The sequence below is a fragment of the Rhea pennata genome, chromosome 7 (assembly GCF_028389875.1).
Source record: "Rhea pennata isolate bPtePen1 chromosome 7, bPtePen1.pri, whole genome shotgun sequence".
Taxonomy (NCBI): Eukaryota; Metazoa; Chordata; class Aves; order Rheiformes; family Rheidae; genus Rhea; species Rhea pennata.
Window position 1 is genome coordinate 10,109,630 of NC_084669.1, and position 25,371 is coordinate 10,135,000.

Here is a 25,371-nt window from a genome sequence, read left to right on the forward strand (position 1 = left end):
CATCCTGTCCTTTTTAGCTTGAGAAGAAAGGGTTTCTCAGTGCTCACACGGTGAGGACAAAAGTAAAAGGTCCTAAACACTGAAGGCTTTGTACATGCCCATCTGTCAGTGGCACAGTCACTACGCAGAATGAACATTCCCGAAACCTCAGTTAAGCGCACACTCCCTTCCGAACACCCAAGACGACAATACTGCACAGTACTGAGAACTACCTCAGCCTATGGTCTGAGTCTCAGGCCAAACGACACGGAAAAAACAGGGAAAAATGATGTTTAGCAGTACCTCATTGGATTTAAAGAGATTTAGATCTGCCTCCCTCTACCAAGGATCACTCAGCTTCAGAATAAAGGAGGGAGAGGCAGAGCCCAACAGAAAGAAAAGAAAATTGAGACAGAGAACGTAAGGAGTTGAGAAAATTCTCTTATATAGATATTGCTAATTAAGTGAAAGCGTGTATCCTCCACTGCCGAAATGGTGGACAAACATGGAGAGCTGCTGCTATCCTAGGCTTTCTTGCAAACTCTGAACCAGCTTTCCCAGCTATATATATATATATATGTATATATATGGAAGAGCAAATGCTCTTATAGGTTAACATTGCTATACACAAAACACACAGTTTATGTGATTTACAGCAAAACAGTTCACAGCAGTGATGATGATGATGATGGAAGATACAGACTTCAACAGAAACAAAATGTTTTACATTGTACAAAACTGACATAAATTTAAAGATGCTGCTTCGCAAACCAGGGGAGCAAGGTTATCAGGAAGGTAGGGAGCAGAGATTATTCCAGAATAGAAACTTTGAAATTTTTACATGTCTGTTTCTTTATTTATTTCAAATAATCAGGATATTTCTATGATCTTATTAAGCAGAGTTTAGAGCTCCCACCAGTCCAGAAATCTGTCATGAATTTATGGCTTTAGGCTTGCAAACACTTACTACCAGATGTACTGCTTCCACAAAGATTTGGAAAAATGGGTTACATGCTACTAGTAAGTGGTTACAATGCTGGCCTTACGTTTGTAAGGGCACAAAATTCTATCACTTTTAGCTGCAAAACAGGCTTTCTCGAAGGCGTATGGGGAATCAATCTAAAAAGCACTCCATCAATTGATCACAAATTCCCAAACATTTTTTAGAATGAGGAAGGGGAGAAAAATAGATAACATGGCCATGAAAAAGCAGAACATAATTTAAATATACAACAGTAGAGCGTGGAATAATTCATTTAACCCCACTTGAGAGTAAGACTTTCAAACAAGTCACGCTTTTGGTTTTGCCAGTCCTTCTCTGAAGCTAGGATAAGTCATTCTTCCACTTTCCACTATACTCTCACACAGATAAGCACAAGACACTAATTATTCATATTTTTGGTGGAAAGGAGAGGAGCCATACTAAGGGAATTTATTTTTTTTTTAATGAATTTAAAATAACCAGCAAGCCAAATAACATTTCCAGATGCTGGTAGAAGTGGAGGCGAGAGTTTCTTCACAGAGCTCTACCGTCATGCCCCAATTCTAACCTTTTACTAGTCCCAGTCAGGAAGCCTCTTCCAAGTGGAGGCTGTGAATTATCCCCAATAGTTTTAGTATCGCAGAGAGAAGCGTCCGCTTTGTTACCAGATTGGGATCCTGAGCCACGCTTTCCAAGTAGTGCTTGTGTGCAATGTGTGGTTGTAGTTCAGCAGGTCACATATACATTTCTACAAGCTCTACTACTAAAAAAATTTCCACCTACATAGGAACCTACATAGTTATCCCGTGCAGACCAGCCCGGGTACAGCTGCATATGAAGCTGTCGTTCCTTTCTTGCTAGTTCATAGTATTTCGCTTGTTCTTCTCTGGATAATGCATGCCACTGAGGTGAAGAAAAGAGAAAAAAGACAAAATAAAAAGCATAGCTTTTTTAAAAAAAGCATGTTAATAGCAGAGTATATTAGTTATATATAAATATAGTTAGAATTGATTTTCCAAAAACACGCTAGGTAAAAATATATGATCTGGAATACTGCCAGTTCATATTTTATTTATAATTCCAGATTATAACTCAAGTTAACATAACAGAGACACAACTAGTCATTTACATTCATTCAGTCCCTTTGCCAGATGAAAGATGAAAAAAAAAAAAAAAAAAAAAACTAAATAAAAACAAAGAACAGGCGGATCCAAAACCTGAACTATTTGTTTTGGGTCCAAGATCTCAATTACAGATGTTTAAAAGGTCTACCTCCCTCCTTGTTCCAATTTGCGCCCTGCCCCTTTTTCTAGTTCATGCACGTTCCAATACTTGCTCATTTCTAGGGCAATGTAACAAGAAATCCAAGATTTTCAAACGTCCATGTCATAGAAACAACACTGAAATAATAATTAAAAAAAAAATTACACTCTCCTTTCTCCCACAGCAAATGACCCAGGCAGAAAAGAACAAGACAGGGTCTTTGGTTTACCTGGATTCTCTGAGCAGAGTTTACATCTCTATCCACTGTCACAGTAATAGAGGGAAATAAATACACCCACTCAGCAGGCCACAATTCCCTCTTGCTGCAACAGCGTGAATCCCACCCAGTTTCACTCCCTGGCTGTGCCTCTCTCTTGCGGCTACACCAGTTACCTACCCTTCGACCAAGGATTTGGTTGATGGCTGCGCTCTCTTTCAATGTGCATTCTGCTACAACTTTTGCTCTCATTTCCTTCATATACAACATAAATGCATTAAGAGGTTTCTTTATGTGTGGTTTCTTTTTCTCTTCTTCTTTTTTGGAGTCCTGATGTTTTCTGAAGGATAAAGAGAAAACAGACATGAACTTCACAGTGAGAGCTCTTGTGAATTTATTAATCTCCTCCACCCTTGTACATAAATCCTCAGAAATTACACACTATAAAAAAGTCAGAATAAAGTTATCTTTGTCTTATGTTAGACCCTTTTACAACTGGCCATTGAAATCCAGAAGGTTCTCTAGAGCCTATATCCTGGCTGCTGTATGAGGACAGTTTTAACAGAATTATAACAAAACCTTTCACGTTTACGCAGTATCATTGAGTACGTTCTCACCTCCTAGAAAAACCTCAAAAGGATAGAAGAATCTGGAAAATGGATTCTTAGATCATGGGGAGGGCTTATGAACAAGATGGTAATAGAAATAATTATACACCATCATTACTAGGAACTGAAATGCTGTCTTTCTGATTAACCCGTAAAATGAAATGGCAAGAAGTACCAGATGTGCCAGGGAAAGAGGAGCAAGTAAATCAGAGTTCTCAGTTTATACCTAAACTTGATACCAGTGCTCTCTACAGCTTCAGGTAAACTGTTTATGCTCTAATTTATCATCTCATGTTGTGTACCTTGTATCTCATGGTTTCTTGGTATTAAAAAACAGGGAAACTAGTCAAAAAGCTTGAAACGTAATCAATAAAATTTCATTTCTTTGTTAAAATGGGTCAAAATTATAGCTAGTTGCCTACATTATAGAAGTGCTCTGAAAGACTAAGTGCCAATGTTATTTTCACATATTTTGGTAGTTAAATGCTGGTGAAATCACTTAAGACAAAAGAAAAGAGAAAAAGCTACTTTTCAAATATTTTATAGCAAAAAACATTCCCACAAATCCAAGCTTTTTTAAAGCTACATACGTAAACGTGGTATTTAGGAATTTCTAAAAATAAAACATGGGAAATAAAAACTTACGAGCTGTGGAGTGAGCCGACATCGCTCTGGGAAGATTCCTGTTTGACTGTTGGTGTGACTATGGCCGGATGAGGGATTCCAGTTGTATGTAAACTATGATGTGGCGGGACCATGTGTGGAGGAAACCTAGAGGAGAGAAAGCTGTGTAAATCGTCAGAATAAAAATGAATGAATGGGGAGGGATGTGTACACACATTAAAAAAAAAAGGCATATAACAAGCACATGACAGCTAGATAAAGCGTATGAAAGCTGGCAGCATTAATTAGCAATAAATTAAACATAATGACTCTCATAATGTCATTAAAGCCAATCTCCCCCTTCATTATCATTACTGACATGAGACATCATGATTTTTAACATCTTTAACAAAAAGCAAATTCAACTGGATGAACTTGGATGAAAGTGGAATTTCAGCTACCTGCAAGAAAATCCACCAATTCTTTTTTTTTTTTTTTTTTAAAAAACTAAGAAATTATCTGTGGCAACTAAGAAACCAATTCTTATAGTTCTGAATCGTGTTGTGAATTTGGGATGACATCTTTTGTTGCATATTGACAGCAAATAAAATATTAATGCCAGCACAATCCAGATGCATTTTTGATAATCCTTATAGATGCCTCATTAGCTACATTTTGTTGATGGAGCAAAAGAAAATACTTATTTGTGTCTAATAAATCTCTGAGCCACACTGCTTTAACAGAAAGTGGGAAGATTGTGGAATGAAGTCAATTTTGATCCATTAAGGTAACTGAAGAAGGCTTAAATTCATGTAAAACAACAGTCTAGCCTTTTTAAAGAGAAAAATATTGTCAGCTCTATGACTTATGGTCATATACAGAAGGAATCCAGGTCCTGCACCTGGATTCACAGGGATATGGAATCCTTTTCCTCAAAATGTAATTGCCAGGTTAAGGCCACAGAACAAACATACCACAGTCATTCAGTCTTTCTATTTTTTAAAATGAAATTAAACTTTTCAAAAGCAGAATTGATTTTTTTATCGTTATTATTCCTCAACAGTCTTAAAAGGTTTCAGAGGTAATGACTAAGTGACTTTGCCTAAGAAAACCCCCACTGAAGTCAGCAGGTTCCAGGGAACAGGATCTAATCCAGAGTTTTGGCTCAAAAATATCTTCTTGCAAAAATTCCATGGCTAAGCTGAACTAGCAAACAGTAAGATTTTTTCTTTGTAAAATCCTACTCTCAACCAAGAATTCTGAGCTGTCCTGGTCCAAATAAAGTACTGCAATCTGGAACAAGCAGTGGCAAAAAGAATTATTTCTTCTAGCTTCTATATGCAATGATTTTTTTCTATTAAACGGGTTTCTATACTGGGATGATATACCACCATTAAGCAGACTGGCCACATGTATCAGAATATAATAGGGTTTTCTTTCCCCCTTGCCCTCGAAGAACTCCATTACTAATCTTAAACCCCCCCAAACTGCCTAAATGTTCCTCACATTCACAGGATAACACAGAACAGTACTTTCATAAAAAGGATTTATTCTCCAGTATGAGCTCTGTAGATTTCTGTCTATCAGCTACTAGTACTCAAGATCATTGGATAGAAGTATTTTATCACAGTGATGGGAAGAGCAGGGAATGACAGGGAGGATGCGAGACTGTTCGAACTCTAGAGAAAAAACACAGCTCCTACAAAGGCGTGAGAAAAGGAGAGGAGGAGGGTGGGATGGCAAGCACCGAGAAGAATGGGCAGCCAAGTGGTCACCCCTTCAAAGGTTTCTACTTTTGTTAAAGACCCATTGACACAAATCTCCAAGCGCCTTGTCAAAAGACCTCTCCTGCTCGCTAACGGAAGTAGGTGGGAGAGAAGTGAGTGTCTGGCTGCGGACACGCTTTGCTGCACGGCAGGTCGGGACGGGAGACAATGCTGGGCCGGTGGTAGTCCCACTTCTGCCACCAAACTGCCTCATCAGTGAGCAAGACACAAACCTGGCCTTCACTCCACTTTCTTCTGCTCTCCCTCCCTCTACTTGTGTGCGTGTGTGTATTTGGACTGGGCATTCAGTGTTTCGTACAGTGCTTGGGGCCCCTGGCCATAGCACGATGCAAACTACAGAAGCAGTGAGAGCTCAAAGGGAACTGTTTTTAGCTTTTTGAAAAATATACATAAACACAGGCAAGAATAAAATCCACAGCAAAATCTTGACCTCTTTAAAATCAGTATAAGCACAGTGATAAAAAGTTGGCATGCTTCCTATTTAAGGACTAAGGATCCAAGGACGTATTTCCTAGATGAACTCCAGGCACAGACCCAGCGTTGAAACGAGGACTACACTGCTGCTGGGGCTACCTGTGATGCAAACCCGAACAAGAGTCAGAGACGATGAAATGGCAAAGAAAAGGAAAAACCTGCCTTTGAGGAGGAGAGGGGAAGAGCAGAGCTTGCCTGGCATGGGGACACAGTGGGCAGGGCAGGGGGCACGCGGCAGCAAGGAAGGGCAGCTGCGTGCAGTGGTAGCGCAAGGATGGGAGGGTAAAAAGGAGTGGACTTAAGTATCACAAAAGGCTGATTACAGCTGGAGTTAGTGGGTACCCCAAAATAATGGTCATTAAGCCATAATAAGAAGAACCATAGTAAGAAGAGGCCACAGGATGTGGCTGTGCTAACATGATCATGGATTTGCTTCTCATATGGGGTCCTGGTCAAAAATTACAGCACACCAACAAATGAAGAAATACTACCTACATGTTGAATTGCTGTATGGTCAGGATCTTCAAGGCAAGCACGTTCAATAAAAGATAAGGGGGTTATTTTATTCATTTATTTATTTTTGAGGAAGATTTAAGTATTTCCAGCTAATTAAAATTTGAGGAGAAAAAAAAAAGATAAAAATGTAACTCCCCCCTACATATGTGCACATCGTTTTCCCAACTAGTCTCTCAGAGAGAACATTTGCACCAGGGAGAGCGACTGGATGGGGAGGAAAGGGTGCGGAGGAGACGCCTACGTTTGCATGTTGTGTGGCAGCCGGACTGTAGCAAAATGGATGGCAAGACCACCACGGACTTCAGCTGGGCTGAGACTGACCCCTGAGCTCCAGATCTGGAGACTCGGCAGCCTGCGCCAAGAGGCAGCAGCAGCTCCGCAGTTACCCTTAGGGCAGCGGGTCTCCCACCGGGTTCGGCGTTTGTCACCAGCAGGCAGCTTCTCCCGCGGGTCAGCCCTGCCTCTTGCACTGGCACGCTCCTCCGTGCCGTACGTTTTGGGCTGCAGAACGGTGCCCAGCACCCAGAGTGGATGGCGCGTTCAGACGGGACTCCAGCAGGCTGGGCGCCAGGCCCAGAGCCTGCGTGCCCCTTCATTCCCACGCACCCAGGCGCACGCCAGCCCGAGTGGGGCACAGTGCTAATTTGGGGTTCCTGGCTACACTCCAACTTCAGTAACTGCAGTCCACAAAACTGAGTTTCCCCTGAAATTTCAGTTACAGAAGGTATTTTTCACTACCACCACTTAACAGCTATGCAGTGCTTGTGTGCTGTAACGCTGTTAAAGCCTTTCCCCCTTTTCTTTCACAGCAGTTGCTTTTTTGCAGTGAGTGCACTGTTTGCCCATCAGCCAGTTAGCCCCAGTCTCCATTTACATTAAGGACACATTATAGAGGGGTCATAAAAGATCAAGAGATGTTATTAAGCACGTTGCATGCATAAGAAGTGAGTGAGGGGATGCTACAAGCACAGAAAAATGTTGTAAATGGTTAAAACAACCTGAAGACACTACCCTAATAGTCCTAACTATTTATTAAAATCATTAGTCACCCATTAACCTTTTATAAACTATTCATAAGCATTCTCTAACTAACTAATGAACCGTAATTGCTAAGCTTTGGGAGTATTCTGGGCTAGGAAGCATGATGTGCTCCAAAGATCTGCATGATAATGCAGGTAACTACAGGAATCACTTTTAGAAGTGATTTGGGAAACAGGGAAGAGGCCTTGGAGTGCAAGGTGGGCGAAGCTGGGGTCTGCCCTGGCTTCATGCTCCTGGCAGACCAAATGCAGCAAATGGCTTGGCGACCTTCCAGCGCTGCAGGGCTCTTATCCGGTGCGCTGAGGGGCACCGGCACCAGTGCCGGCCGTGCTGGCTACGCAGGGCAAGAGCCGCCCAGCCCCGCGGGCAGGTGCTCCAGCTGATACAACGGGCATGTGAAAACACGGGCCGAGCCACGCATCACAGCGTGGCCTGCCCACGGGTGCTCTCACGTGTGGGAAATGAGGGGAGAAGTTTACGGGCTGAAACAAAAGATAAACATCTTAAATCTGTTCATCAGCCTGTGTGCGTGTCAGAGTGTGCGTGCATACGGGCACACAGCAGACACAAAAAGAAAGGCGGCATGCATGTACACGCACCCTTCACCTTCGCCTGAGACATCCCCCCCTTATTTTTTTCTCTAGACAAGTATTCCATGAATTGCAATAAACACCCTAAAAATTCTAAGCAGCTCATTATACACCACCGTCTCCTTTTATGGCTCCAAGCCAGAATATAATGATGAGTCTTAACTTGTTAAGGACAACTAATTTTTTGTTCCTGGCTGTCTCAGGGGCTTCTCTCTTACTCACTCTCACTTTGCTTCACTGTTGACATGTTTCTGTTAACTGGATGTCATCTGCCTGCCTTGATTTTATGCACAAGCAGTGGGATGCATTTTTCTGTGCAACAATTCTGCTTTGAGTTGCATTAGATTTGTCATTATTCTCTCATTTTCCCCTTGCACTTGTAACATTTCATCTATTCCTGCCTTATTTTTTGAGCCACGGTGCACCCACATTATGGTTTATACATGATCTTGCTCCCTTTGAAGCCGGCAGATTTCAGAGCCAGCCCTCGTCAGGAGAAGTGCCTGCTACCAATTTAGCAGGCTGAGGGCCCCAAGCTCCAACAACTCAATCTAAAGGGGGTCACAGGGTGGCACAAGCGAGTGTCAGCAAGTGCTGTTTAATTGCCAATCTAGGCTTCTCCATGGTGTTTAAAGTATAATGACCCATCACTTAATTCTGAGAAGTCCTGGCCCTGCTGCTGAATGGAATGAATATCAAAGGATGTGCTAGAACAGGGCAAGGAGCCTACATTTCCTATAACTGCCATAAGTATAATAGACCTCTACTTCTGTCGTCCCATTACCACAATAATGTATTTAATTTGCTGTGTACTCTTTTTAACTAGATACCTTTCATAAAGCCTATCTTGGGAATATAGCCTCCCCCCTCCCACATCTTCCCCTCCCCCAAACGACTAGCCTCTCTAATAATAATTAAACTAAAATCAAGCTCTACTTTGCCTCACACTATGCCTGCGAATCTTTTGTAGAAATTTAAAAAGATTAAACAGAGGGAGGGAATCGTTGTTTGAATTTGCAGCTCTCTCCCCAGCCCAGGATTTTTTTTCCCCTCTGTGCTGGGTCTATTAATTTTTTTTATAAGTTGATTTTCCAGTTGTTTCTCTTTAGCTGCTGGAGCAACAAGGGCAGATTCTAATTTTTACCTTTACTTCTATTGATCTAAAGCACATAACAGAGTGTTTCCCTGCTCATTCCCTCATGAGTTCTGGCTGTTTGTTTCCATTGCTCAAGGTGGTGTGTGCCTTTTTTTTCATTTAAATCTTTGTCTCCTTAAATCTTCTATACACCAACCTCCACATATTAAACTACAGAAATGGAAAGGAAGGGACAGAGTGGGCAAAAGACGTGGAACCTTGCTATGTAATGCATGCTAATTTAATTATATGCCATCATCAAAATGGATTAGCTGTTTCAGCCCATCAGGAAAGTCTAAACCTCCACCGATTTAATTAACCAGACTGAAAATCAGATGAACAGAAAATAAAACTATCATTAGGAGCAATTAGTGATTACTTAAACATAGTGCTGCCAACCAGTTTGTAAATAAAACTAGCAGCCCCATGAAAATTAGATGGAATTAATTGGAGGTAGGGAGGGGGAGAAATATATACTTCTAAAGCTTTAGAGGGTCAGACAGGTCCTTTTATGTTGGCTATCAGAGTTTGGAGCTTTCGTAGGGGAAAACATAGCACAATAACCTTCCTCCCAGCTCTGCTCGGATAGCAGCCTCCCCTAGCTCTTCCAAGGCTCCCCTTTCTCAACTAGAGCACTGCTCTGGGTGACAGCCACTGGGAAAGCAAAAGGTGTCATGACTTCTCCTCCTTGCTTTTTCAATACCATATTCTTCTGGCCGTTTCATTTAGCTGACTTTTAGAAACGACTTCCCTCTTCCTCCACCTCTCTCTTGAAAACAAATTCCTAAAGGGCCATGACAGCACTAAGGCACCCTCTCCTCATCAAACAGGTACTGCTCATCCTCCACCCTTCCAAAAACTGAGAACGATTGCTTCACTACAGTGCTTCCAGAAAGGCATTTCCCCAGAGGGATACCCTCCTCTAGGGGGGATGCCAGGAGGAGTTACACTTGTTCTTAACTCAGGACCGCGGTCCTTTGAACTCACCTTGACATGGAAGCATTGACAGTCAGGGCTGTTGGGTAAGGGTGGCGGAAACCCCCCGTCGTGATCGGGTACACCGGCTGACCTTGCCTGGCAAAAAGAAGGGAAGAAGAGAATGAGAGAAAGAAAAAAGGGTTGGAAAAAACAACAAAAAACTTCTCTCTGCACAGTAAGCTTTATTCTCATTTGATCAGAACAAAAATCTTGGGGATTGTACAGCAAGGATCAAAGGAAAGAAACACAGAACAATTTGAATGCCATAAATCTGATAGGAATGGCTAATTAAATTTTATAACCTCTGCTTATGTCAATAGAGACCCTCTCCCCAAGCTGAAACTAGGTGTTTTGTTGTAATAATTAAAGGCGAAGTCTCGCTTGCTTTAATGGAGCCATCACACTAATTGAGGGCTACACATCCAAAGGAAAACAATAATGAATGTAAATTTATACCAAAATAAAGTACAGTGAATCAAAGGACTTCAGTTGCGCTTTGGGCCTCTTTCGGTATTTAGATCTCGGTGAGAAAACATTAAATTAACAGAGCTTAATTTGTAGCCTTTTGTCAGATTAACAAGTGTTGACAAGAGTTACCGGGGGAGAGTCCCCAAGAAGTATTGTGGGTAACCAATAGACAATCACACCTCATTACAATAATTAAAAAATACAGCAACATGCAAAACAGCATCCTCATGAAAGACACACAACTTTTTCTGATTGAGGTTTGTCTGTGCTGGCTAGTTCTTTTTATCTGTCCTTCAAATACATCATTTGAATGAGTAGGATCCTTTCTTTGGAGGGATACCATGCTAGAGATATCCAGGCCAACTGAGGATAGATGGGCTGAGAAGTTGATTGTGATCATGAGTGGCAACGAGAGGGGAAATAAAAACTTTTGGTTGCTTCTGTGAGTTTGGCCATGCTACTCTAAGAGCAAAAGTGAATATGAAGTTATCATCCCACGACAAATAACACAGGGAGTAAGTAAATATGCCACTGGTGTTGGCTTATGATAACTCAGGGTGGTGACAGACTCCTGTGACAAAGGTGGCTGTTGTCACTTGGATGCTGAAACTGGCCACATGTGGCAACACTGGCTTGGGTCTGGCAGACACGAAACAAGGTCGAGGACAAACTCATGTCATTTTAAGGCATATAAGGCCCTAAGACACCTACATACAATTAGAAGCCCATCAGGGACAACAAGGAATTTCTTCCCTACATCCTAACTTGATTAATGCTCCTGACTTCTGGCATTACCTCGCTGTATTTGTTTTACATACTGAGGCATTTACTATGCAAAATTGAGCTAAGCACTTTCTGGCTGATGAAAGCTCGCCAGCCCGCGTGAGAAAGCCCCTGAGCAAGGTGCGCGGCCACCCTGCGATGAAGGACAGCTGGTGCTGGGCAACCAAGGAGGGCTGCTGAGGAAGCGGTCTGAGATGTTGGTCTCCAGCACCTGCACCGACACACCTTGCTAGGACCCAGGGCTGCTGTGCCTGGAAGAAGCCCAAAAGCCTCTTACGCCAACCTGACTCCCTGCCCGAGGTCTGTGTGCTCGTGTGCACCCCCGGCTCCTACTCCCTCTCCTTCGCAGTGTAAATCCCATTTCTTTAAGGAGGGCAAACCAGCAGAGAGGTATTTCAGCACAGCTGGGAAAATAACCTCAAAAAGAAACAAAATCCTTCTAGCTCAAGGCATTTCATTCCTAAGGAAACACAATCTCCCAGTATTGATGAGGCCTAAATGCCTGTTATGTGAGAAAAATATGATAATAACGTTGATTTACAATGCAGAGAACCACTGTATTCAGCAACACAAATGCATTTTATAAAGTATTTAAATAAAATACGCTGCATGAAAGGCCTAAGCAGCATGAAAATTCATTATAAATCCATTGCAGAGATGGCATCATGGAGAAAAAAAGAAAATAGGGACTCAGTTATTGGAGGAAATCTCATCCCCAACAAGGCTTTGTAAGTGAAAAACCAACCAACCAACCAACACCCTGCTACTTTCTCTGGCTTTTTTCTTACTTGATTTGTAAGTAAACTTATTCCTCTTTCTTATCCGCAAGAAAACTCCGTTCCTCAGATACTAACTGTCCAATAATACTTTGACCAAGAATGCTTTTTGCTAGTCAACATAAGAAAAATGAACAGGGCTTTGACAGGGAAAGCTAATGAAATTTAAAACTGCACATTTATAATGAGGATGGTCCTGTTAAAAATAATTTAAAAGGACATCCATTAAAACCACCACGAGCACCCAGAAAACCAAATTCCAGGGCATATTAAAAAAAAACAAAAAACAAACAAAAAAAAAAAAAACATGGCTCAGCATAAGGGCATTCATAAGAAAAAGACATTTCTGCAGGAGGGTTTAAAAATTCATGCTTAACAAGCCATCAGCTAATTGAAACAACCTGCAAAGCTGTGCCCAACTGCCCATGTTTGTTTAAGACCATATGACCTGGTATAAGTTTTAATTAATCTTTATGAGGTGGGTAAATTGATAACCACTCAATAAAGTGGCAGCTGGCAAACAGACTTATCTCAATACACACACGCGTGCACACCCATACACACAAACTTTTAACATAAATTTTACACATAAAAAACAAAATGGAAATTAAAAAAATGGAACTCCTTACTGTGGTACTAACCATCCTAGCGGATGGGGGATTTGTCCTACAGTGCCCGGTGATAACGGATAATAAGGAGATATATCTGGAGGATGTGGAGGCCTGGGAATTCCTAAGGAAGAGGAAAATAAAGTGGTTTTAGTATTGAATCATGAAAATACAGAAATATAAGTAAAACTCACATATGTTTCTATATTGGTAACCATTCTTTTTTATTACAATGCTCATGGCACTGCTTTGAGTTTTCAAAGATGTTTCTCAGTCACATCTATAAAGAGAGCCTGTTGGTGTCTTGTTAAATGAGATTCAACCAGAAAAACTGATGTATCCTTTGCTCGGTCATCTCTTCAATCAGAAATAATTATTTCATTATTTAGGTTAAGAATTTAGTAGACTCAGCTACAGGTTGGGTGTGACCCCGTGCCAGGTGCTGTCTTAAACACTCAACAGGAAGATGGCCTCTCTATCCAGTCCACGGTTATTTTGTTCTCAAGAGTCACCAAACAACCCAGGCCCTAACTATTACTTTGACTGTGTGCTCAGTAGCATTGCATTATTCTAAAGGAACCTCCAAAATGAGCTACTCAGTCATAATTGCAAACAATTTCCACTTTTGAGATGCATGAAAGATATTATTCGGTTTTGCATCCTTTCCCAAAACCACGGAGTGGAGGGGACAGTCTGCGGAATGGTGGGTAAAACTGGGGGGCTGAGGATGAGGGTGCGTGGCAGGAGGAGAGCGAGCTCATTTGCCTTTGCTGAAATGGTGCAGCTCCTATCCAGAGAGCAGAGTTCAATGCCAGGCATCAGGCCTAAACTTTACGTTCCTTACCTTCAGAGTAAGTAGGAATTACTCAGTTGAGTAAAGGTTAGAGGACTGGGTCTTTAAAGTACCAAGCCAGAGCACAATAACATAACAGAAGCAAAATTAAAACAGCATTAAAAGGAAGGGGCACTGTATTCATGGCTAAAACCTATTTTTTTTAAGTCACTCAGGAAGCTTTTAATCGCTAAATTAAATCTCCTTGTGTGACATTTTCATGCAGACATTGCTTTTTCTCCATTACAAAAACCAAACAGATTAACTAGGCTTTAACCATACAGTGAGTTATTTGCACACTTGAAAGAATGTTCACAGAAGAAAAGTAAACAGTCTACAGACGTTAATCATATGTTTTACGATAACCATTTAAAAGCTATTCCCTGTACTACCATTATTTAAATGAGGGCTTGACTGTGCCATTCACTCGCAATACCCAGGGATGGCTAGATGGACTCCTTTTAAGCCATGTGAAGTTAGCATTAAGTACAATTAAAAGGGGCCCCAACTGAAGCGTATGGAGTGAAAAACAGCTCGTGTACTGCCTCATTCAAGGGTTGGAGCTTAGATAAATTATCTGCATACTTTAGGGACAGCATAGAGCTATTCTTTTGACAAACTCTTGACATGAATTCAGTTTCAGATGTACTTTCTAATTAACTAGCTGGGATTTGGATTAACAAAAACAAAAACACTGTCACTAAGAACTCAGTGCAGCCTGAAGAAGGAAGATTGACACTGTTTGACTTTTCTGGGCCCTCAGGTTAAACAGGGACTCTTAAAAAGTTAGAATAACATGTAAATTCTATTCCGTAACACCAATAAATCTAGTCGGGGTTTTATACATTGCTCTATATTCAAGAAGACTGCCCTTCAGGCTGAACGGAGAGTTGGGTAGACTTACACTGGGGAAAAGAGTTGCAAGTATATAACTGGAGTTAAGTAGTTAGGGTAGATGAAAATTCAACATTATAGGAGAAAAGAGGCTGAACTCCTGACACAGAAACAATGGGATTTGGGGAATTAAAAGAGCTTCATTTTGAAACTGGTCATGACCCACCACCTTTAAAATTCCAGCTGCAATTTTTTAAGTGCAGATCACAGAATGTACATGTTTAACTCTCTGGGTCGTGCATGCAAACCAAGCAGTTAGTAGATCCAACTACTGGATGGAGTAGCACGCTTGCAAAGAAACATATCTCCAAACGACCCCATGCATGCAATTCTGGTGTCACTACATAGAAGCTTTATGAAAATTCACCCAGTAGGTTTCCTTCTGAAGCCTAATTGGCTTAAAGAGAAACTATTTTGTCCAGAGTTTTGCATGTGCATTTTACATGCCCCTTTGCTCTGGCACGGGAAATCCTTCCCCACCACATCACTTCCCTGTAATATACAAAATGAAAAGATTCACCTGCCTAACCCCAAAACATAAAACGAGTTCCCACCTACCTGTTTTTGGATCTACGTCGGCTGGTAAGTGTGGAGGAGGGTTTCCTGGTGTGAAGTGCTCATTGCTGTATGTGATAAGCGGTGTAAGAGGGTGTACATGGTGTGGGTGCTGCACAACTGGCACTTTGTTAGACTGTCGAGAGAAAAAAAGATTGATGGTGTTAGGAGAGCTGCAGACTCCCCCTTGTAGCATGAGGTACAACAAACAGAAAACGGCGTATCCGGATTTCAACACGATCCTCGAACATTTCCAGATCCATTCTTGGCATTCCCTTGCAGTTCCCTCTCCACCTCACATGAAACCTATTCTCACACTTTTCCTGCACACGAGTTTCTTTAATCTTTTTGACCTCTTGTGCTCCTGTACAGAGCAGTAGTAATTTAAAATTTTCCTTTTTATTTCAGAATCTTGTGCTTCGCCCCCAAGATGCAGGTAAACTTCTTCGCGAGAGCCTGACGGAGTCCCCCATTTAATCAGCAAGAGGCCCAAATGCTCACTGACCTGTAGGTCTTTTCCTTTCCCTTTCCTGTCCCCACTTTCAGTTCTGCATTTTACTGTTCATTGCGACTACTCCAGATAAAAAGCCTTTGTAGTGCTAGAGTATTCCCTTCATCAGCGAGCATTAAGCTGACAAGCGATCACCTGCATATTTTATATATATATATATTTTAGGAGAGCTGATTAATTATCAATTCATCAGAGAGCACTAATAAATGGAAACTGGATACTGCTGAATTAGGCTACTAAAATATTCAGCTGTAAAAATAATGTCAAAAGCACACATAAAGCCATTGAAATTAAACTCTTGTGGGAAGAATAATCACGCAGATATCACGAGATTTTGCTCGTCACACTCCCAGCTTTGGGGGAAAAACAATCTTTTTCCTAACAACAATAAAAAAGGAACGGAGGAATGAATGAATGAAAGGAAAAGGCAGGCTGAGCTGTAACTTACCCTTACAAGAGCACAAAGGAAAAATTAAGCTGAAACAAGCGAACTGCTGGACCATTTACTGCGAGTAATCCAATTGCAAAAAACCCTATTCCCCATAGAGGATTTTCACTAAAATCCTACAACAGGGACATTTAACCAGATTAGGTACCAGCAAAGATAAAGAGGCTGGTATTAGATGATGAATGGATTAGAGTCAGGTTTCATTTCAGAATGTGTCTTCATTTCCTTTTATTACTTTAAGTAAGGAACAACTTGCATTAACATCAAGCAAAAGGAATCACATTAAAATAAAGCAGCGGCACCGCAGCGGCACCCGCCAGCGCCGCCGCCGCTCGGGGTGCGTCGGTGCGCCCCTGCCAGCCCTCGCTGCCGCAGACGACTCGAGCGGTCGCGGCACGGCTCGCTCCCACCGCCCCCCAAGCAGCCCCCTCCCGGCGCTGCCATCTGAGCCGCGTCTCAGCGCTCGGAGCTTCTCTTAAAAGCCTTTCAAAAATACTTCAGTTACTCTTTGAGAGTGAGTTTCTCTATTGGGGGGAGGAAGAGGGAGAGCAGGGGGAGAGAGAGGAAAGAAACGCCAGCCTTCCCCGACACAAGGCGAACCGTGCGCCCCGCGCTCCGTGGTCGAGACCTAGCACAGCCTCAGTCCCCACGGCGCGCTCCCCGCGCGGGCAGGCTCCCCACGGCCAGCCCCGGCCACCCGCGGCTCTCCGTCCCCGGCGCGAGCCGTCTGCTGCCACGCTAACGTCGACCTGCTTCACCCGTCTGACAATTTGAAAAAAAGTACGCCATCGAAGAAGAAAAGGAAATGGCAGTGCTTATGCTTCCCACAACTTCTACCTTGTTTCTTTCTTTTTTCCTTTTTTTTTTTTACCCTACTACAGAAGGCCCGTCCCTAATAACAAGCATGGGGCAGAGGAGAGTCCCACGTCAAGCAGCCACCAACAGAGCACGGCTGCGAGAGCCAAGGCTGTGACCTACAGCAGCACGCTGTGCCGCCTGCGCTGTAGGTCGTACCTTCCGTCAGTCACACAACCAAGGACAAGCCTTGGCCACAAAGAACCATCGTGGTCTTACATCAGAGGAGCTACGGAGAATCAGCCTCTTAGTTCAAAGTGCCAAAAGAAATGGTCAGACCAAAATCTATTTTCTTCCAAGTCAACCACCTGAGCAGTCCGTAAGTACTGAAAGGTTTGCAAGGGTATCTCATAACAAGTAATATTACACACCATCCAAACTACTAGGCTGCTATTCAGCACCAAACAACATTATGTGCCAAATGAGTAGTTGAAACTCTGGTTCCTCCCTCCACACCCCCCCCCCCCCCCCAGAAAAAATAGCTCCCAGTAAGTGTGATTTTTGTTGGCTAAGAATTCTGTGATCTCCTGCTACGGAGTGCCACCGAGCGCGGCTGGTAGCTGCTGGAGCTCTCTGCTCTCCCAATTGTTTTCATGTTATTGCAAAAAACTCTCATGCAGATCCTGACAGCCTAACAGCACTAGTGTCTGTCTTCCATGGAGAGTTTATTCTCATAGAAATTGGGGGAACTGGTTGGTTTAAGTTATTCTGTCACTTTTTTTTTTTTTTTTTTTTTTTTTTTTATGGTCAGAGTTAAGCCAATAAACAGGAAACAACACTGGAGAAGAAAGCTGGACTTAGGTGTCTGTATCGCCAAAGACAGATATACCATAGGGAGTCACACGTAAGTTGTGGGAGTCCACCTTCCACTTCTTTGATATACCAAGACTCTCTGCAAAACCTTGGTAAAATGGTGCAAGTGCTAGATTGTTATGCATTTTACTTAACATCTTTTGTGGAAAAGAAAAAAGAAAAAGACACACAGAAATCACAAACCAAGTGTCTGAACCTTCGTCTGCAAACGTTTCCCTAGGTAAGGGATTTTTATTTGAGTGACCAACCTTAAGCCAAACAGACAATTCATATATAATTTTTTTTTCCTGCTCTGATCATACTTGGGTAGGAGAGGAGGGGGGGAAACTACCTCTTGCACACTTGAGAATACCCTCTTCAAATCAGAGGAGTTCAAGCCAGCGCCTCTGCATATCCATCTGTATCAGTATGACTGTCCTCTGGCTCTGTTTGTATTCTATTTTTTACTCTTTATTACACACTGAGAAAAGGGGACCTAGTTCGCAATAGCACATGCAGTTTGGAAGTTGAGCTAATTATGCATAATATGCTAAATAAGCTGGCCTTTAAAAGCAGCATTCCTGAAGCTAACTAAGCTACCTTGGAAAAGAGAAACAGAAAGGGCTAGCCGGAAAAGAGAGGATTAATCTTGCATATGCATCTACCTTTGAAGTCAACGGGAGTTCTGCCTGAGTGTGGTCCTAACCCCATCCACTGGCAGCGAAAGGTAAACTGCAGAAGCCATCAATAGGAGGAGACACCTATTAGCTGACCTTAGCCTTCCCCCTGCAAAAGGCCCTTTTCCAACATACACTTGCTAGTACTTTATTGAGGGCAGTTTTAAGCTGGAAGCCATTCCGAGATGCAGGAATTTCTCTGGCAACTTTTAAGAATTCCATTTATGGCTATGTCATCCATGGAAAGTGAAGCTGTACTGGTATACACAGATTAGCATCAGTGCATGTGATAATAAGAAGAGAACAAGCAGAGATTTCTGTAGAGAATCACAGTATCTACAAAGTACCAAGTCACTGGCTGATAAATCACCTCTCTCCACTGCAAGCTAGGGTCTCGCATGCTGGGGTAGAGGGCACCATAAAGAATTGCAGAAAAAACAACAGAAGTTTGCTTTTCTTGATAACCTCTGCCTGAAGCAAACCAGAGGAAATTGTCGCCATAGGGACTCAACTACTAAATCTCTATACATGAATTTGAAATGGTTCAGGGAGTGCTTAAAACAGAGATGATTTTAAATAACGAACTTTGGAATGAACCCTCTCCCCAAATTTGGGGCTGATGAGACATTTGAGAGGGATACTGAGATGCATATAGCTTATGTTCTGGTGGGTGCCCTTAGGAAAAAACAAGAACAACAAAAAAAAAAACTGAACTTTGGATTAAAACTGCAGGGGATTGTGTGTATAAATCACTGTGTATTAGGCTTTGTTGCATGGTAAGGACATTTCATTAACAGGATGAAAGATACTTCCATGCATTTACAGCCCAATTTAATACACCTCACTGATGAATACTCCCCATCTATTGAGGAAGTTAATACATGCTGTATAAATCAATCATTCCTAAGTCTCTGAAAGCAACCTAAGACTTGCATAAAATGAAAATAGCATATTGTAGAACACACAAAGAGAAACTAGCCTTTACATAGGAAGAGTTTGTTACTGCCATTCCTGTTTGCAAATTCATAGTTTGGGCTTTGGTAACACAAACATGATGTTCACTCAAAGTCAGAGAAAAATACAGAAACCAGGGAACCCCTGTCCTTGCCAGGTTAATGCAGCATTAGTGAAAGCAGGTATGCAAAAAATACCAGAGCTAAGAATGAGACAAAACCATCCGCCCTTGCAGCTTCTAAGCGGCCAGACCCCTCGGCGCGCGACGCGGCGCTCCGCAGGCCCAACCGCGGCTCGGCAGCGGGGCAGAGACCCCCGGGGCTTCTCCCAGGAGCAAACCTGATCTTTTCACATCTGCAAGCAGAGCTCCTGCCGCTGACCCGGGCCACCTCTCGAGCGCGCGTAAAGCTGCGAGGTCTGCTCGCGGGCCGGGGACGGCCGGCGGCCGCCGCGGACCCCAGCCCCGAGCCGCGCGCAGCGTGCAACGTGGCAAGCGGAAGATGGATTAGGCACTTGTATCCCGGACCCCCGGAGCCTCCCGCCCGGCCTCCCCTCCGGGCAAGCTAAGAGGAATGAAAGCTTGCCATTCACCTTAAAACCTATTAATCAACGCACAGTGAAAACAAATGGAGCTAGAGCTCCGCCTGTCTTTTTTGCCATGTCCTCCCCTTCCCTATTCCCCTATTGCTTTCCCTTTCTGCACAAGAAAGATGGGGCCTGAAAGTGCCTTTATGAGCCTAATACAATAAAACAAAAGCAGCACAGAGGAGGGTTTGTCAGCCCTCTCCCCTCCTCCAGGGTGGGTGCAGAAGGTCTACAGTGGTCTTGAATTAGCAGGCCCTCCTGGAGTTGCTCCCTGGGCTAAGCAATGGGTACCATTCAGTACCCATTTACATTAAAAATAGGCGTATAACTTGTCTCCGTGCATTTTCCAGATGGTGCTGTTACAGTTATGCTGGCTGTGGCCGGTGAAATGTTAACAGATGTTCCTGAGCTGCTCTGCAGCACCAAAGATGCTAGGAAGAGGGGATATTTTTTTCCCTCCTAAAGGCTGATCTTCTTGGTGCCACCTAGCAATGCACTCTTCCCCCTTCTCCCACCGAGATCCGGAAAGCTAAATTGCAAGAACAGACAAATCCCAAAATATTGCCATACTTTATCCTCCCAGCTCCAGCCAGGGTCACCCCCACCGCAAAGCAGAGCGCCTGCCACGCAGCGCCGCTGCAGGGTCATGCACATCAGCAGCACCTCTGGCTTTGCCACCGAACTTCAACAGGAACGTAGCAAACTAACACGCTTAACTTCAAACATTCAGATTAACTGAAAGGCTAAAAACGACCAAACCCAGCAGCTATCTGTAACTCAGTCTTCATCCCCTTGCCCAGCATAAAAATCCAATGCCAGTGATGAAGCATTTCATGAGAGAACAAAGATTCACTTTCACCCTGGCCCATTTAGCTACCAGACTTGCAGTGTATTTTTTAAAGGATGTTTTCACACCTGACTAAGCACCCCCCCCACCCTACTTCCCCTTGCTCCATTAGAGCGGATACAGTGGCCTGAGCCCCTTCGCAGTTTAATGTAGCTGATTTCTGCCTAGGGTCCTGCCCTAAGCTAACTGCCTATTGTGCCAGGAGACAAGGCCACCATTGATAACCGGAGCTCTCCCTGCTAAAAAAGGCTCGTTTTCTTCTTCCACACAAACGATGACAGGAGCACTGACACCCGTGTGCTGGGACAATACCCCCAGCCGGAGCGAGACAAAAAAAATAACCAACCCCCCACAGCCCTTCCCCTAAAAAATAAAATAAAATTACACAAAAGCAGCACTTCTGCCCTCCCGCTCCTTCCGTGGCTGCTGCCCGGGCGCCGGGCGCCCTTCACGCGGGGCACAGCCTACCTGCTCCAGCCTCCAGCGCCCGCTTTCCAAAGCCCCACTCTGCAAGCGGGCGCTCGGACAAGCAACGCGACCAGCCTCCTGCCTTGCAACACCCAGCAATTCAAGCAATTCATTTAAGAAAACAAGTGCTTTCTTTTTAACTATTATTTTTAAGTGCCCTCTGAACACCGAAGCCTTATGTGCCCGTGTTGGACTTTTCTGCATCCTTCATGTAGGAGACCGCACTGAGGGAAGGGGGTGGGGAAGAGAGCGTTTAAGATGTTCAGGAAATTTCCACTTAATTTTGCCAAAAGGCAATTACGTGAAACGATCTGGTGACAATTAGCATATGCCAAATCCTCTGGCGTAAAAGGAAGGGAACTGGGGTTTTGCTATCTAATTACTGCCTCTTGGTTCTTATGCAGAATTAAAAATGTTAGCAGCGAGACATTCAAGTGTGCTCACACTTCACTTTCAGTGCTGTTGTGTACAGTAATCTCACTATTACAGCATGTTGACTTTTTGCTTGCCTTTAGGAGAAGTGAAAAACTGAAACTCTGTTTTTAAGTACATGTTGAGGGCTACATTCTTGGACTGCGTGGTGTTACCACAACGTCGCGTCAGACCCGAGCAAGCGCCTGTTCGGCCACAGCGGTTTATTTTGAGATCCTCCAAAATTGCTTTTAATTATGTTCATGCCAGTTTATTTTTGCCTCACTCGTTTTCTTAGTGCTTTATTGATTACGAGAAAGCATTCTGCTGCATTTGCTCCTTGCAGCGGTTGGGCACAGGAGCTGCCGCCGCCGCCGCGCCCCTAAGCTGTGGCCTGCGCGTACCCAGCTACGTCTCGGGCTGCACCTCCGCGCTACCATGCCTTTGCTCAACAGGTGTATTTGCCCATAGGGAAGGAAAGGCGAGGAGCTCGGACGCTTTACGTTGCACAGAGCCATTGATTCTATTATAAAAAGGAGATGTAGTGTTTCTTCCCCAATCTGACAAGTATTTTGTGCTTTCTTCACATATGTAAGACAATTACAAGGTAAATATTATCTCCTTTATAGCAGGAAAGCCTTAATTTGTGCAAAACAAGGTTAAAAGCAGAAAGAGAGGCTTAGATAGGGCTATAGTAAAGAAACACTGCTTTCCTAAGTAGAAGCCATAAAATGTATCCTGTATATAAAAATACCAGGTTGGGAGACTGATGAAACCGAAACAGGTCTTCAGGAAACGATCCTTATCGCAAAGGGGGTGGAGAGGGAAGAGATATGGAAAAATAACGCATTTACTAAAATTCAGAAAAGATGGGAAGAAGGTCGAAGTAAATATAAGCAAAAAAGCTTGTATTTATTGTATATTTCCTCTGAGAGACCTTATTTTAATGTGCTTTGTAGGAATATCTATTACCACAATTTTACCTACTGTCTAGCATTCCATAAAATGTCACATTATAAAGAGCTTTATTTCTTGCACATGAATTCATGTATTTCAGCACTAGAAGGCATATACTGCCTATAGGAGAAATAGCTGCACTGATTTTGTTACGCTATCTGTTGACTTTTGTTTACAATAAGAACTTGAACATAAGGCTGCTGAAAACCATAGAAAATAAACAAAAAATAGCACGTGTGGCTATATCCACTTATATTTGGTTATTTCAGTAGTATTAGTACTATTAAAAAAATGAATATGTGTATCATACCTTAAAATACGAAGCCAAATTTTCAGTACAGCTTTTAAAAATGCAGTATTCACAGATTATAGCAATTATGCTCAATATCGTTATACAATGTGTCAAATGTATATTAAATAGCCTAACAAATAACAAGGCTTCTAAAAAATGTTTTCGTTCAGTCATTATTTGTATGCTCAAACGTTATGCATCGCCACAATACAATTGAGTCATATAATTAAATAAGTCCAAATCAATCATTTTTAAATTAATTCAATACGAAGTTTCCCACAAAACATGACACTGAATGCACATCAAAATTTAAATGCCCTGCAAATACTTTAAAAGAAAAAAACCCATGCATTTATATAGAGCTATCAGGCCTTTTGCCCTAAACCTCCATAAAAAGAACTCCTCTAAGGGGAAAATGCTTAAAAGATTTCAATCACTAATGATTTCAAATTTTCACCATTACATGACATGTAAAACCTGCATGTACAACATGCAGTGAAAGAAGAAAGATCTAAATAACTGTCATTTTAGATATTGACTAATACCATTATAAATCTCTACAGAATTTTACCACCTCCATGTTTTATCCAAGAAAAGACATATAGATCAACTAAGACAGGCAAAGGTATCACAGATTCTGAAGTCTTGCAATTTCTCCTTTTCAATCGAGCAACTATATAAGCAAGCTTGGCAGAGGTTAAAAAAAAAAAAGGCAAAAAATGCCCCCCTCCCTTCCAAAACCTCCTGTTAAAATGAGATAATGTCTGTAATTCTCAAATACATTTCCATTTTTGTATATAATAACAGGGAACGTACAGATTTGGTTGACTGGTCAGTTTACTTTCTGTAATATGTATTTCTCTCACATGTATACGAGAAGAAAAAGTCTTCTGGACTTCTGATTATGAGTACAAAAACACTGTATCAAGACACACATTCTCTTATATTTATCATAATTCAGTATTATTTTTCATATTCCTTTATCACCGGATGAAAGCAATTTTAAATAGTATCCCTAAAATTTTAATCTGTCACATTAAGGCTGAGTTTTCTGAAGAATTCAGAAAATTTAACTGAGAATCAACCAAACACAGGACCAAAAACATCTAATTAAAAATTAGTACCCACTACTTTCACTGATTTCCAAAAATGTAAAAAAAAAAAAAAAAATTATGACAAGAAGTGAACCGCATCATTTCCCGAAACCCCTTAATTGCAACCTATTGTGCCCTGCTACAAAACAACTTTTTCTGCTAAAAAAACATGTTCACCTTCATGGCTTCAGAGTTAGGGAAATAACGCACTGAAGTGAAGAAAGCTTTGAAGTGGCCCCCTCCGCCCCCAAAGGAGAAAAAGAAAAGCAAGATGAGAGTGATGTCACGTTCCCCGTGCGAATGTATTACTGCGCACAAAATACTCAGCTAATGCACGCGCGCACGCTTCTCCCGTGCTCTTAGCCATCGTTCAGCATCTGTAAATCGGAGCCTGAGACCTGCCGCAGGAGCCTGCGGAGTCCCCCCCACCCCGAGCGCTCCCGCATCCCGCCCTGGCGGCACCAGGGAATTTCTTCGCCCCTTTCCAAAAACGAAAAGCAAGGATCAGGCAGAGGAAGGAAAAAAGAGGGGGAGTGCGACAACTCTGCTGTGTTGCGCCGTCCTGGGTAGACAAAACCTCGCCTCGCAGCTTCTTGCGACTATTATAAAATTAAAGTGTCACCGAAAAGTCACACTTCGCCCTAATAAAAAAGATGATTACCATAAAATAAATAAAGTAACGTCGCTAACAAAGGTCACGGCTAGAGATGAGACGTGCCTGCTGGATTTTTTTTCTTTTTTGATTCCACACACTAGGAAAGAGCGAGCGTGGGGAGGGGGGAGAGGGAGAAGTCACATAAGAAGTTCAATGGTCAAGACGGATAGCGCGCACACAGAAAGTGCTACTCACCCAGCAATTCAAATTGAGATGCCAGCAGCCCAACTGCTGGAAGAGCGAGAACCCAGAGGCAAGCGCTCCTCCTTTACCACTGAAATCTTCCATTCCCACTAAAATTGCATCCCTCGGGTACATAACAGCTTTGTCTTTCCTTCTCTTAACCTCAAAAACTTTTTTTCTTTGCTGTCTAGATGCCAATTGTGCTGGCTTTGTATTATTTTCCTTGCAGCTTTTCTTGCTCTTTTTCTTTCCCCGCTTCCCCCCCCCCTTCACTTAAAGTAGTGGAAAAGCTGTCTTAAGAGATCAAGATGTCTCCAATTTTTTGGCCTGGTGTTTTCTGAATGCTCAAAATCCACTGTCATGTTGGCTGTGAGAAGTGTCTTATTTCTAAATTGTCTGCTGCAGTTAATCAAAATTTAGAAGCGCCTGCTCTCTCTCCTAGTGTGTCACTTCACCATCCTTTCAGGGAGAGGGTCCTTTCAGGGAGAGGGGAAAAGACTTTTCCCCCGCTACGCAGGTATGCCTGCTCGGAGGGGCTAAAAAGCAGTTACCT

General features: G+C 42.6%; 1 protein-coding gene across 15 annotated transcripts in view; it reads right to left on the minus strand.

Moving 5' to 3' along the window:
• Positions 1-25,371, minus strand: part of TCF7L2 (transcription factor 7 like 2) — a 182,585-nt gene that overhangs the window by 13,003 nt on the left and 144,211 nt on the right. For 6 of the 15 annotated variants that reach the window (XM_062580763.1, XM_062580761.1, XM_062580756.1 and 3 more), the window contains 6 exons: positions 15,093-15,225; positions 12,830-12,932; positions 10,183-10,269; positions 3,695-3,835; positions 2,622-2,781; positions 1,757-1,864 (listed from right to left, as the gene is read on the minus strand). In XM_062580763.1, coding sequence (XP_062436747.1) covers positions 1,757-1,864; positions 2,622-2,781; positions 3,695-3,835; positions 10,183-10,269; positions 12,830-12,932; positions 15,093-15,225 — 732 coding nt within the window. Of the gene's footprint in view, positions 1-1,756; positions 1,865-2,621; positions 2,782-3,694; positions 3,836-10,182; positions 10,270-12,829; positions 12,933-15,092; positions 15,226-24,830; positions 24,954-25,371 lie in introns of those variants that run through there. The other 9 variants (XM_062580762.1, XM_062580758.1, XM_062580771.1 and 6 more) reach the window with 4 other exon arrangements.